The sequence below is a fragment of the Salvelinus sp. IW2-2015 genome, linkage group LG2, assembly GCF_002910315.2.
Source record: "Salvelinus sp. IW2-2015 linkage group LG2, ASM291031v2, whole genome shotgun sequence".
In the NCBI taxonomy this organism is placed as follows: domain Eukaryota; kingdom Metazoa; phylum Chordata; class Actinopteri; order Salmoniformes; family Salmonidae; genus Salvelinus; species Salvelinus sp. IW2-2015.
The window spans coordinates 35,529,221-35,543,080 of record NC_036839.1 but is presented as its reverse complement, the minus strand read 5'-3'; the positions used below and the strand labels follow the sequence as shown (position 1 = coordinate 35,543,080).

The following is a 13,860-nucleotide window of genomic DNA, read 5'->3' as shown; positions in this document are numbered from 1 at the left end:
ATTGCATGCAATGATGACGCAAAAAAATTACTTGGTATCCCCCTTACCCCCGTCACTGTCCATTTCTTGTTTTTAAAGGATGAGAGAAGTGCTACACCTGGTGGAGAGAGATTGTAAGACAGAATAGTTGCTTTATGCGTGCTGTACGTTACGACATGACACGTCACGGTGTAACGGAGGGTTCATTTTTTTCAACTTTTCTCCAATACTATAGAGCCATTACCATGTCGATCAACGCTTGAATATAAACCTAGTTCACACCCCAGATTTTGAAGTCAACACAGTCGCTACAGTCCCATTAGTTTTCTTTGTAGCCTCATTTGAATGTTACGGTTATGCACATTTTTATGGAATGGGGTGAGTTTACGTTAGCTAGCTAAGAGTCATTAGCTCAGTGGCAGCCAGCTTGTTCGTAACTCCTGCTTCAAAACTTGCTGCCATCGCCACCAAAAGATCAAGTGCCAGGTTCAACCATACTGCAGTTGTATAACTACCCGGTAATAATCTCTGGAATCGCTAACATTACAATTTATGAAGATCACACATTTACACTGGTTCGTTGTAAATGATTGACTATGCTAGCTAAATATGTTTTCAATGTTGTAATTGTGCGGTCTGTCTCGGCAGCACAGTAATCATGAGGATGAGGAACCTATGGACCAAAGCAGGTGTTCTGGGCTCGGTATCCATGGCGTTTGGATCCATGTTCTGGTCTCAGAAGAAGACGGCAACGACTCAGACGGGTTCGACCACCGCATGCACGGAACCACCTTCTCCTTATGAGCTCAAACTGGTGCAAGTCCTGTTCCGCCACGGAGCCCGAACTCCGCTGAAGTCTATACCGGATGTCATGGAGGTGAGGGACCATTTGTGTCAAAGATGGTGAATAAATGAAGATGTCCCACTCAGGCCTTTTACCGTAGAAAAAACATATTAGTTCCGGTCTGCTTAACGGGGTGGCTCTCCCATAGGCACCAATGCATTAGCAGCTGGGTGTGAATTATCTACTTAATTCATTCACTTAATTCATTAACCAGAAAAAATGAGGGAGTGGGATGTCTTGTTTCCTTTTCCATCTCTGCCTGTGTTCTGCCCCTGAACAAGGCAGTTAACCCAGTGTTCCTAGGCCGTCATTGAAAATAAGAATTTGTTCTTAACTGACTTGCCTAGTTAAATAAAGGTTAAAAAAAATAAAAAATAAATGTTTAGCCTCATTGACAAGACAATGCATGCTGAAGGTATGGTCACCAGTATCTGAAAAGCTAAAATACTTCCTTGTCCTGTCTCTCAGGCCCAGTGGGTGCCTAACCTCCTGGAACCCCCAGCACACACACATATCAACTATGTGGTGACAGACCTGGAAGGAGGTCCACGGCCCTCCTCACCGGTGGAGGACAGCTACCGGGCCAAACATACTGACGTGAGAGTGTGTGTGTGGTGTGTGTTGTGTGTGTGTGTGTGTGTGTGTGTGTTGTGTGTGTGTGTGTGTGTGTGTGTGTGTGTGTGTGTGTGTGTGTGTGTGTGTGTGTGTGTGTGTGTGTGTGTGTGTGAGTGAGCAGAGGAAGTAGTACCTAGAGAGATAGGGTCAGGGCGAGGAGTAGGCGCTTTGATAAGTATGGTTAGGGCTGTTACGGTGACCGTATTACCCCCACACCGGCTGTCATGAAGGCAGTCAAATTCAACGGGACTGTTTAGTCACAGTAATTAGGCTTCTCCAAGCTCTGATGCTGCTGATGGTCATTAGTAGCCTGCCAAACTTGCTAACTTCCTGGTACTCAGCACACTATTGTTCCTCTAATCACTCTGGCATCAATGCAAATGTGATCAAAAATCTTATCAAACACTTCATGAGAGCCCATGAGCTCATGTTGCACAACATTTCTACAGGCTATGCAATTGCGTGAGAATGTGATGGCCTCTATTTAAAAAGAGGAGTATCCCATCAGCTTTCTATAGGCTAGGCCTACTACTATTATTTTTCAACTTTCCTAATATTAAGCACATTTCTTCCCTTTACAACAGGAGTATAGCCTTACTGGCTGGCATGAAAATGAACCACAGGAAAGCGTCCTCCATTCACTTTTTAAGTGCATAAATGACATGTATTTTTTCCCCTGCCCCAGTTTCCAGACAGATGCATGATAATGGTCCATTCTAAATCAAAACAAATGTCACACATATATTATATAGTATATGTAAAGACAATATTAAATCAAGAACAGTCTGATAGTCTAATATTTTCACCTATCACTTGGGAATTACAGTACCAGTCAAAAGTTTGGACACACCTACTTATTCCAGGGTTTTTCTTTATTTTTAGTACATTGTAGAAAAATAGTGAAGACATCAATACTATGAAATTGCACATATGGAATCATGTAGTAACCAAAAGTGTTAAACAAATCAAAATATATTTTCTGTTTGAGATTCTTCAAAGTAGCCAACCTTTGCCTTGATGACAGCTTTGCACACTCTTGGCATTCTCTCAACCAGCTTCATGAGGTAGTCACCTGGAATGCATTTGAATTAACAGGTGTGCCTTGTTAAAAGTTATTTTGTGAAATTTCTTTCCTTAATGCGTTTGAGCCAATCAGTTGTTTTGTGACAAGGTAGGGGTGGTATATCTACTGTATTATTGACTGTATGTTTGTTTTACTCCATGTGTAACTCTGTGTTGTTGTATGTGTCGAACTGCTTTGCTTTATCTTGGCCAGGTCGCAGTTGCAAATGAGAACTTGTTCTCAACTAGCCTACCTGGTTAAATAAAGGTGAAATAAATAAAAATAAATACAGAAGCCCTATTTGGTAAAAGACCAAGTCCATATTATGGCAAGAACAGCTCAAATAAGCAAAGAGAAATGACAGTCCATCATTAAAGTTTCTTCAAGTGCAGTCGCAAAAACCATCAAGCGCTATGATGAAACTGGCTCTCATGAGGACCTCCACAGGAAAGGAAGAACTAGAGTCACCTCTGCTGCAGAGGAAAAGTTCATTAGAGTTACTAGCCTCAGAAATTGCAGCCCAAATAAATGCTTCACAGAATTCGAGTAACAGACACATCTCAACATCAACTGTTCAGAAGAGACTGTTTGAATCAGGCCTTCATGGTCGAATTGCTGCAAATAAACCACTACTTAAGGACACCAATAAGAAGAAGAGATTTTCTTGGGTCAAGAAACTTGAGCAATGGACATTAGAATGGTGAAAATCTGTTCTTTGGTCTGTTGAATCCAGATTTGAGATTTTTGGTTACAACCGCCGTGTCTTTGTGAGACACAGAGTAGGTGAACAGATGATCTCCGCATGTGTGGTTCCCACCGTGAAGCATGGAGGAGGAAGTGTGATGGTGTGGGGGTGCTTTGCTGGTGACACTGTCAGTGATTTATTTAGAATTCAAAGCACACTTAACCAGCATGGCTACCACAGCATTCTGCAGCAATAATCCATCCCATCTGGTTTGGGCTTAGTGGGACTATCATTTATTTTTCAACGGGAAAATGACTAACACAGCCTGGAGRTGTGTTAAGGGCTGTTTGACCAAGAAGGAGAGTGATGTAGTGCTGCATCAGATGACCTGGCCTTCACAATCACCCGGCCTCAACCCATGGTTGATGATGGTTTGGGATGAGGATGAGTTTGGGATGAGTTGAGCCCGCAGAGTAAAGGAAAAGCAGCCAACAAGTGCGCAGCATATGTGGGAACTCCTTCAAGACTGTTGGAAATTCATTCCCCATGAAGCTGGTTGAGAGAATGCCAAGAGTGTGCAAACCTGTCATCAAGGCAAAGGGTGGCTACTTTGAAGAATCTCAAATATAAATTACATTTCTTTAACACTTTTTTTAGTTTCTACATGATTCCATATGTGTTATTTCATAGTTTGATGTCTTCACTATTATTCTACAATGTAGAAAATAGTAAAAATAAAGAAAAACCCTTGAATGAGTAGGTGTCCAAACTTTTGACTGGTACTGTATATATTATCACTTGTTAATGAAGCATATATAAAATAACTAAATGCCCAGCTTGTGTGCAGTAAGGCAAGAAACAGTGTATGCCTTTTTTTCGAATCATAGTCGAATACCTCATGTAGCGTAGCCAATAGGCCTATATGTTTTGATACGGTTTGTATCACACCTAACGTGGCCAAATGGCTTCTTAAAATTAAGCACATTAATCTGCTTTACAACGGTTGTAGAGCCTAATTGCCATACATAAGCAGTGCGTGAGTTTCAAGTTTTGGGAAGATAATTTTCACCATATAAATGCATCTTTAAATTAAAATTACATGCATAATCGTGTTTGCGGTCACTTTTGAAAATTGTGTTTTCCTTTTAATTGATTGCATTTTGGATCATTCGTGCTTATAGCCTACTGCCATGTGCGCATTGATGCGCTTATAATGTAAAGAAATAGCCTAATAGTTTATCAACATTTTAAGCAAAACGTTCTGATCTGTTGCATCAGTCCTCATTGCTTAAAAATGCTAGTGTTTGCATTAATTTGGGTTCTATCGCAACCCACAACTGTCCAAGACTATGTTCAGAATATTTATTTCTCGCACAGAATAGAATAGGTCAACCTTTGTACTATGGGGGATGGTAGATTGACATAGGCTAGTGCTTTTGCTGTTCGTTAGGCATACTCATCTTGTTGGCTGCCATAAAGTAAATGTGGACAGTTCTTCAAATATCTTCAATATTACGCTCGGAATTAGATAAGGATGTGCGCAGTTGCATCCCAGATGTGTCTTTCACTTGTAGCCTTTGAGAAAGACCCGATCACGTGACGGCATTGGCTAATAAGAATTGAGCTTTTTGAGAGAGCCATGTGAGTTAGAGGTGCTTCAGAGCACGCAGCTGGGAGAAGGGAATTATAATTTGTATATTCAGCCCAATGGCACAATGTACACTGGCTGCAAAAGGCATGGATTCTTTTATGGGACATTACGGCCACACAAACGGGATGTTGCCGGGAATTTTGAGGCATTATCATGCTTGTCAAATTGTGAATGAGAGACTGATAAAGTGTGTACAGCCTGTGCAAATAACAAAGCAGAGCTCATGCCTTTCATGCAACTTTTTTCAAATCATCATTAGAGTCACATCATCCAGCCTTAGAATGTATTAATAATCAAAACAAATAGCCCAACGTTTGTATCTCAACTAAAGTTGCATAAATAACTCTAAATTAAGCATATAGGTGGACCTGTTTATTTCTTAACCGATCAACACAGAATAGATGCATGTGCGCACTCCCTCAAATCGTTTGGAGAAAATATCCTTTCTATTTCATTCAGCTATGTTCAATTGTATTCTTCATAATATAAGATAATGCCACGGAATTCTAAGCAAATCTTGTCAGCCTTATGAACTAGTGTAGCCCACAGCAATATGGCATAGCCAGTTCAGGGCCTAACATAAGGACAACTCAGAGTATGCTATTCTGTTCTTCTGAAATGGACTACATTTTCTTCATATCATGTTTCTTTAGACCTGTCTTTTAAAAAAGTATTTATTGTGATGGTGTAGGCTATATTAAATGGATTTATTAGACTTTTTCAAATGTAGATGTTCCTAAGGTCTGCATCAGTGGCTTGTAGGCTATGTGTGGAATCCAGGAGATGCTAAATGTGTTTATGTGAGACCGGCAGTTATTTGCTTGACAATCACCAGCTGACAATTTCATGACCGTCACAGCCCTACGTATGGTTAATGGGTTTAAGTTGTCATGTAGGAGTGCTAGCATGGATTCCATCCAGACATGTTGATGTCACTTACTGGATTACCCACGACCAGCTGTCAACCAACAGGATTTCCCATTCCAGACCAGTTACATCACACACACCACAGTGGCACGAAATGGCATATCACTGAATACTACTCCGTCGACGGACCTCACATAGTCAATTATCTATCAGATACAGAGGTACCATACTCTGGAATTCTTACCTTCACATTGCCAAAACCTCATCATCTCCCAATAAGTGAAGACTGGGGTCATCCTGATGCACCAAACTACCCAATAATCCCCTTCATGTATCCTAACTCTCACACTTACACACATAATCAAGCATGTTTTTTTATTTTATACTGAGTATGTCATGTACAATTATAATTCAAATGCTTTTAACTGATTGAACAAATATATATATTTTGTACTTTTAACTTATTTGTGGTGTGGTTTTCATGTCAGCCCTTTTGGGCTTCCAGCCTCATTTGCACACTGTTTTTCCAGTTTTTTATATCTGTACTGTTTTGTCTTTCACTTATTTTCTTTGGTGTGAATAAATAAAACCTAACCTTTGACCCCTGTCCCTTTCCCCTGAAGGGGGGTACGTACCCAGGTCAGTTGACCACGGTGGGCATGCAGCAGCTGTATGAGCTGGGAGAGAGGCTGAGGAAGAGGTACATCCAGGACACGGCCTTCCTCAACCCCACCTTCAGCCCTACAGAGGTCTAGTAAGTACCACAGCCTTCCTTAACCCCACCTTCAGCGCTACAGAGGTCTAGTAAGTACCACAGCCTTCCTCAACCCCACCTTCAGCGCTACAGAGGTCTAGTAAGTACCACAGCCTTCCTCAACCCCCACCTTCAGCGCTACAGAGGTCTAGTAAGAACCACAGCCTTCCTCAACCCCCACCTTCAGCCCTACAGAGGTCTAGTAAGTACCACAGCCTTCCTCAACCCCCACCTTCAGCCCTACAGAGGTCTGATATGTACCACAGCCACATGTGCTCTTGTCAGCAGCCTGGTAGTCACGTTCTGTAGCCAACTCAGTCTTTGTTTGGCTTGACAATGAGAAAGAAGTTGGCTGTAGAGCAGATCCGCATCTAGGTAACACTTAGGTAACATCAGCCTAGCTAACGTAAAGGTCACCTAGGTAACGAGAATGGCTTACTAAGAAAAACTTCCAAACGGACTAATTCGAGGTAAAAAGGAGTTGGAGCACTCAACAAAAAAAGACAGAGATTGATTTTGTCATTGTTGTTGAGCACCCCTCCTTTCCTTTTTTGCTGAAGAGTAAAGGCCCACCTGAGCTGTCACCTAGGTAACATCAGGCTAGATAACATAAAGGTTGAAGACATAATACCACAGTACATGTACAAGACATTGATATATTCTTCTAATATATATGCCGTTTCTTCTCTTTCTCCCAGTGTGCGTTCCACTAACATTGTAAGGACCATAGAGTCTGCCAAGTGCCTGGTGGCAGGCCTGTTCCAGCAAAGCCAGAGCGGTAGGTGTCACTGTTTGTTTGTTTGTGTGCGTATGAGCCGTGTGTGTCAAAGGCCAGTATTTCCGATCTCCTAATGTTGCTCCCCCTCCCTTCTTCTGAAGACATGGTTTCCATTCTGACGACTGAGGCAGAGTCAGAGATCCTGTACCCTAACTACCACGGGTGCAGACTGCTCAAACACCTCAGCGGGTTAGTGAGTGACTGGCTGGGTCCCTTTCCTATACATTTTTGTGTTTGGCTGGATCTCTCACTCGTTAATGTTTGTGATTGGATGTTTCTATCTTGTTGATTTTTGTGATTGGCTGTGTCTGTGTGTGCTGTAGTCATCGCTGGGCGGAGTCGTCCACTCTGCCAGACATCGCTGCGGACTTGAGGAGCATCCAGAGTGCTCTGGGCATCGCTGCCCACCAACGGGTTGACTTCATCCTCATCAGGGATGACATGGTGGCCAGAGAGGTGACACAATGCAACAAAGATATATATTCTTAATTTCAAACCTTTTGTTACCAAAATGTATTATGAGATCCAAAGCTATAAATAGTGATACTGTCATTGTCACGACTTCCGCCGAAGTCGGTTCCTCTCCTTGTTCGGGCGGAGCTCGGCGGTCGGCGTCGCCGGTCTTCTAGCCATCATCGATCCATTTTTCATTTTCCATTTGTTTTGTCTTGTCTTCTCACACACCTGGTCTCAATATCCCTCATTACATGTTGTGTATTTAACCCTCTGTTCCCCCCCATGTCTTTGTGCRGAAATGTTTATTGTAAGTGCATGTGCACGTTTTCTCTGGTGCGCGACGGGTTTTGTACCCATTTGATTATTGTTCTGGTTTCTGGTGGTTTTATGAATAATACTGCTCTGTTGATTACCCAGTTTTGCTCTCCTGCGCCTGACTTCCCTGCTGCCAGTTACGCACTCCCTTACAGTCATTTTGTTTGCATTGGCATCTGAGAGTTAACATGACAAAGTGTGTGTGTGTGTGTGTGTGTGTGTGTGTGTGTGTGTGTGTGTGTGTGTGTGTGTGTGTGTGTGTGTGTGTGTGTGTGTGTGTGTGTGTGTGTGTGTGTGTGTGTGTGTGTGTGTGTGTGTGTGTGTGTGTGTTTATTCAGACACACGGACTACCCTGCCCACCAGTCCTGGACTCCTGGAGAACACAGTGGAGCAGAGAGCTGTGGAGATGATCTGTCACATCTACGAACCCAGCAAGAGGTCAGGGGTCAAAGGGCAGTGGGATGTAAATACAGATGGGCCGGGTAGTAGAACAGAGACAATATAGTTCCCTGTTCCATGAGCATATGCTTCCTTATTCCACATTATGAAATCACAGTCCACTGTGCATTAGAGGTGTTTTAAAAAATCACCCAAGACAGTTGTTTTCTTAATCTTCTCTGGTGTTGGTTTGTTGCGACTAGGGAGAACCTGCAGCTGTGTGTGGGTCCCCTCTTCCACACCCTGATGGGCAACATTGAAGACCAACTACAGGGCACAACCTCAGAGTCCAACAGGTGAGTTACTCTTACTTTGATTGCATTGGTTTTGGAATGGGGCTGCCTCCCGGCCGTGAACCGGGGCTGCCTCCCGGCCGTGAACCGGGTGCCCCGCTCTGGCCAACGACGAAGTGACCTAGATTTTAGCATGTGGATTAATCTTTTTTTTTACATATATATATAATAATCAAATGTATTTATATAGCCCTTCTTACATCAGCTGATATATCAAAGTGCTGTACAGAAACCCAGCCTAAAACTCCAAACAGCAAGCAATGCAGGTGTAGAAGCACGGTGGCTAGGAAAATCTCCATAGAAAGGCCAAAACCTAGGAAGAAACCTAGAGAGGAACCAGGCTATGAGGGGTGGCCAGTCCTCTTCTGGCTGTGCCGGGTGGAGATTATAACAGAACATGGCCAAGATGTTCAAATGTTCATAAATGACCAGCATGGTCAAATAAAAATAATCACAGTAGTTGTCGAAGGTGCAACAAGTCAGCACCTCAGGAGTAAATGTCAGTTGGCTTTTCATAGCCGATCACTAAAGGACTGCAATAGAAAACACAGCCAATAATAGATTTATTGAGCTGCAGATCTAAACACAACCACTTGATGGTAGCAAATGTCCTTTTCTAAATGGCACATTCTTAGTTTTTCGTTCCCTACCCCTACTTGTTGCTGAACATCAGAAATTATCTGAGGGCATTTTCACATATGTGTTTTCTCTCTCAGGAAGCTGTTCCTGTACTCTGCCCATGACACCACTCTGATGCCCTGTCTCATGGCTCTGGGGGTTTTTGACATGCAATGGCCACCGTACGCCGCTGACATCACCCTGGAGCTGCATCAACACAGGCAAACCAAAGAGGCCTTTGTCAAAGTGTCCTACATTGGCAAGGTATGGTCTAGGGCAGGGTTTCCGTTAGCCGGCTTTTGGCCCAAAATAAATAAATGAAAAGCCGATAAATTAAACTGTTGCCGGCCAGAAAAATAATCCCATTGCAAAATAATGCTTTTTATTCATTGATGGAAATACCAGTCGATGGAAATACATTTGACCGTCATGCTTATCGGTCTATAGCACAGRAGGTTGGTGGCACCTTAATTGGGGGGAACGGCTTGTGGTAATGACTGGAGTGGAATCAGTTGAATGGTATCAAATACATCAAACATGGTAACCATGTGTTTGATTCCATTCACTCCGTTTCAGACATTATTAGGAGCCTTCCTCCACTGGTCTATAGGTTAACTAGCATAATTTTATGGAATTGAATTGGCCTGTGTGTATCGCGTGTTAAAACAGTTTTGGTGTATGATTAAAAGATCGCCTCCCATTCACCATTCAAGTGCAGTCAACAGGCTATCAGTGTGTCACCCTCCACTTTACAATGTGAGCTGAAGGCAGTATGCATTTTGAAAAAGTACTTAATTGTTTGAAACGTGAATGTTTTATTTCATATTATGAGGCATGTTTTACCTTGCTTCAAAGTAGCCTATATGCAAAATCTGACCATGGAAACGTGTAGGCAATTATTTTATTAAGACTTCATAGGTGGCACATGAGTTTCAAGTTTGGTGAAGCTTACAATTTATCCTACCATGTCTACCGTTATGCATGCCAGTTATGATTTTCATATAAGAATTTTTGTGGATTAGTTTTATTTAATCAATAACTTACTTTTTTGTTTCTCAAAATCATTGTAATGTGGTTAATCATAATCTGAATTAAAATGATTAGAATCTGAAAGTAAAAAAACAACTAATGCGAGATCACCAGCCTCTGTCGTATTAATACACCGTGACCCATTGGTGGCTAAAGAAATTAGTGCATAGAGCTCATAGCCTATAACTGCCCTTGTTCTTTCACACCAAGGATTGGTGATTATTGAGGATGAGATTGTTGGAAAGATGTTTTAAATATATAGCACTTTGTTACATCGGCTGGTGTAATAAGGGCTTTATAAATACATTTGATTGATACATTTGATTGAAATAGCTTACCGTGAAGAACTATAGTTTTAATATGTTATCATTTGCATTGGATGTTAAACACTTTACATTTACGTCTGGTGACATGTTCTGGGGAATGATTTTTTTATGTAAGGGCAAACAATTCGCACAAACAATGAATGCACAAGAATTGGCAGGAGACAGCTGAGCCGTTCTGGAGAGACTCACCTATATATTCTCCACACATCCCTCCCCCTTCTTGTGCTCAAGACACATTATCTTCACACATATTGTAGATGTTTTTCACTGACAGCCGCAATTCAATAATCCGCTAAGCCTTTTGCCAAGTGTGCTTCCCAAATAGACATCGGCCTACGACCTTGTGATTTTTGAAACAATCCACATCATATAGCAACCCATCCTAGTTGCATCTTTAGATTCCCCCTCTTTCTAAGTTTCCAACCGAGATTTCCATCTATCACATATGGAACAGGTGTGCTGTTTAGAATGGTGTTTTCCCAGCTGTGCTGTTTAGAATGGTGTTTTCCCAGCTGTGCTGTTTAGAATGGTGTTTTCCCAGCTGTGCTGTTTAGAATGGTGTTTTCCCTAATGGGTTATACTTCCAATGCTTATGGGTCCGGTCCATTTCTCAAATAGCCGGTAAATTATAATCTTCCCGGTCACATTGTCCAGTGCCATATTTTCCGAACGGAGAACTTGGTCTAGGGCGCAAGTGTGCTAAGGAAGGCTCATAAAAGCTCATAAAAGTGTGCACATATTTAAACACTTTCAGGACCCTCTTTCTCTCTGAGAAAGTTAGTGATCTCTTTTTGTGTGTGTCTCTTTCTTATGTTCTTTGTTTCTTTGTGTTTGTAGGACCAGTTGATTCCAGGCTGTAGTGGAGTCTACTGCCCCCTGCAGGAATTCAAGCAGGCCTTCTCTAACTACTCACTGACCTCTGAACTCTATGAGTCGCTCTGCAACCGCACAGAGGGCATGGCCGACCCCTGAGGCTTCCACACTCTCACTGTTACCAGCCACCCTGTTTACATCCCACCAGACATCCACTCTCCAGCCCTAGCCTAGCGTTAGCCCGTGTATTAGAGTATTTAGTATGTTAGGATACCTCACTGTTTAAGCCAGGGGTGGGCAAACTTTTTGGCTTGAGGGCCATATCGGGATTTAGAATTTCGATGGAGGGCCGTACAAATTTTGGGCGATTTTTAAAAATTATTTTTATCTATACATTTTTTTTAATCAATTTGCGGACCCGAAAATAGGTCCATTGTAAATGGGTCCATTATAAATAATCCATTGGGCTCCCGAGTGGCACAGCGGTCTAAGGCACTGCATCTCAGTGCTAGAGACATCACTACAGACCCTGGTTCGATTCCAGGCTGAATCACAACTGGCTGTGGTTGGGAGTCCCATAGGGTGGCGCACAATTGGCCCAGCGGCGTCCGGGTTTGGCCGGGGTAGGCCATCATTGTAAATAAGAATTTGTTCTTAACTGGCTTGCCTAGTTAAATAAATAAAATAAAATAGGTCCATTATAATGTTCTTTCTATCTAGTTTTAGACATTCAAGTGTGGCCTGGAGTGTTTTTGTTAACCAAAATTATATTTCCCCCACACATTTATTTGATTATTTTGTACCTCCCGTGGGCCAGATTGAATGGTCACGCGTGCCAGAGTTTGCCCACCCCTGGTCTAAATGCACAAAGGTAGCGTCACTGTCAAAGTGGATAACTGGCTTTGAAACCACACCCAGGGCAATAGGCATCCTGTGTGGTACTGCTTCAACTGGTTAAGATGGTCAGTCCCGTGTGGCTCAGTTGGTAGAGCATGGTGCTTGTAACACCAGGTTTCTGGGTTCGATTCCCATGGGGGACCAGTACGAAAATGTATGCACACGCTTTGGATAAGAGCATCTGCTAAATGACTAAGATGAAGACAGTTTTACTTCACAAAGTAAATCATAATAATATTGAAATAATCTGGTGATGTTATAATGTATAAAATGTTACCAATTATAATCATAAATGTACTTTCTGCGACAGTACTATGCACAGAGCGATGTGCTTATATGTCTGAAGATAGACTGCATTTACCTGGTTATTACTTTATGCACCGTAAATGATGGGGCTTATAGATACTGTATATTGACTTTCTGAAATGTTCTGGCTTTGTTGTTTTCAGAGTGAACCAAAATGCTTCATAGCAAACTGCAATCTTCTCCTCAGGGGAAAACCAAGCACTTCATGTACATAGTGCTCATTAACCAAGGGTACCAAAACGTATGGTGTGTATGAGAGTGTGTGTTTACCCACTCAGAATCATTCATTTTAGAACCTTTTTAAAAAGGGATTTATTCTGTTTACGATATGTTGTGAGTGAAACAGTAGGTGCCTTCTTTTAGGAATGTGTTGATTATATTGAGTGTATAAATTATATGCATGGACATGTGAGCAAATATACACTACACACTGGAGTGTTTGTTTGTTGTAGGTCTCATCATGGGGAGTTGACCTGACATTTTTTGACTTTGGAGTGGTGGTTATTAATAAAGAGTTGGTCAATGCTTTGTCTGTCTCTAATGTGCAACACCAGTGGTCATATGGTCAGTCAGTGGTCGTCGTAAGGATACCTGACCCACAGTTTTCAGTCATGTGTTAGATCATGTATCATAGATGACCTTATGATGTAAGACAAACTGGCTCCAAGACAATGGGTGCATTTGAGCAGATCAGTTGTGCTAAGTCAGTGAAAATTGTTGGTCACCACTTATCAAAGGGTTTTGCTTTTGGGGATAAAAATTGTCTGACTTGCGCCAACATGTTGACTGCATGAACTTTACAAAAACCATGTGATCAAAGGTCATGACGTTTTGACTGCAGTTGACTACACGCATCTGCAGTTGCTCCAGAGACGGAAGAGGAAGCGAGACATCCCACACCCCGGATGTTCGTTCCTGACTCCGTCCGCAGTTCTCGTCCAAGTTCTGGAAGGCGTTCTGCACCCTCATTGGGTCGTTGGCCAGCCTGTCCTCCGGGTTCCACCTCCCAGTCCAACGGCCAGTCGGAGCAAGCCAACCAGGACCTCGAGATTACCCTGCACTGCCTGGTCTCCACCAACTCCACCACCTGGAGCCAGCAGCTTGTGTGGGTCGAATACGCCCGCAACACCCTT

The 13,860-nt window shown here is 42.5% G+C and overlaps 1 protein-coding gene across 1 annotated transcript; it reads left to right on the top strand.

The window, feature by feature from the left end:
- The first annotated feature begins 473 nt into the window (after nucleotides 1-473).
- On the top strand, nucleotides 474-13,255 carry LOC111979121 (lysophosphatidic acid phosphatase type 6-like). Its single transcript, XM_024009425.2, is given in 12 exon segments — nucleotides 474-497; nucleotides 633-856; nucleotides 1,292-1,420; nucleotides 6,328-6,458; nucleotides 7,157-7,236; nucleotides 7,338-7,425; nucleotides 7,560-7,692; nucleotides 8,346-8,382; nucleotides 8,385-8,445; nucleotides 8,649-8,741; nucleotides 9,455-9,620; nucleotides 11,549-13,255. Coding segments are annotated over 11 exon segments (1,272 nt in total). The 5' UTR covers nucleotides 474-497; nucleotides 633-637; the 3' UTR covers nucleotides 11,684-13,255.
- Nucleotides 13,256-13,860: the final 605 nt, after the last annotated feature.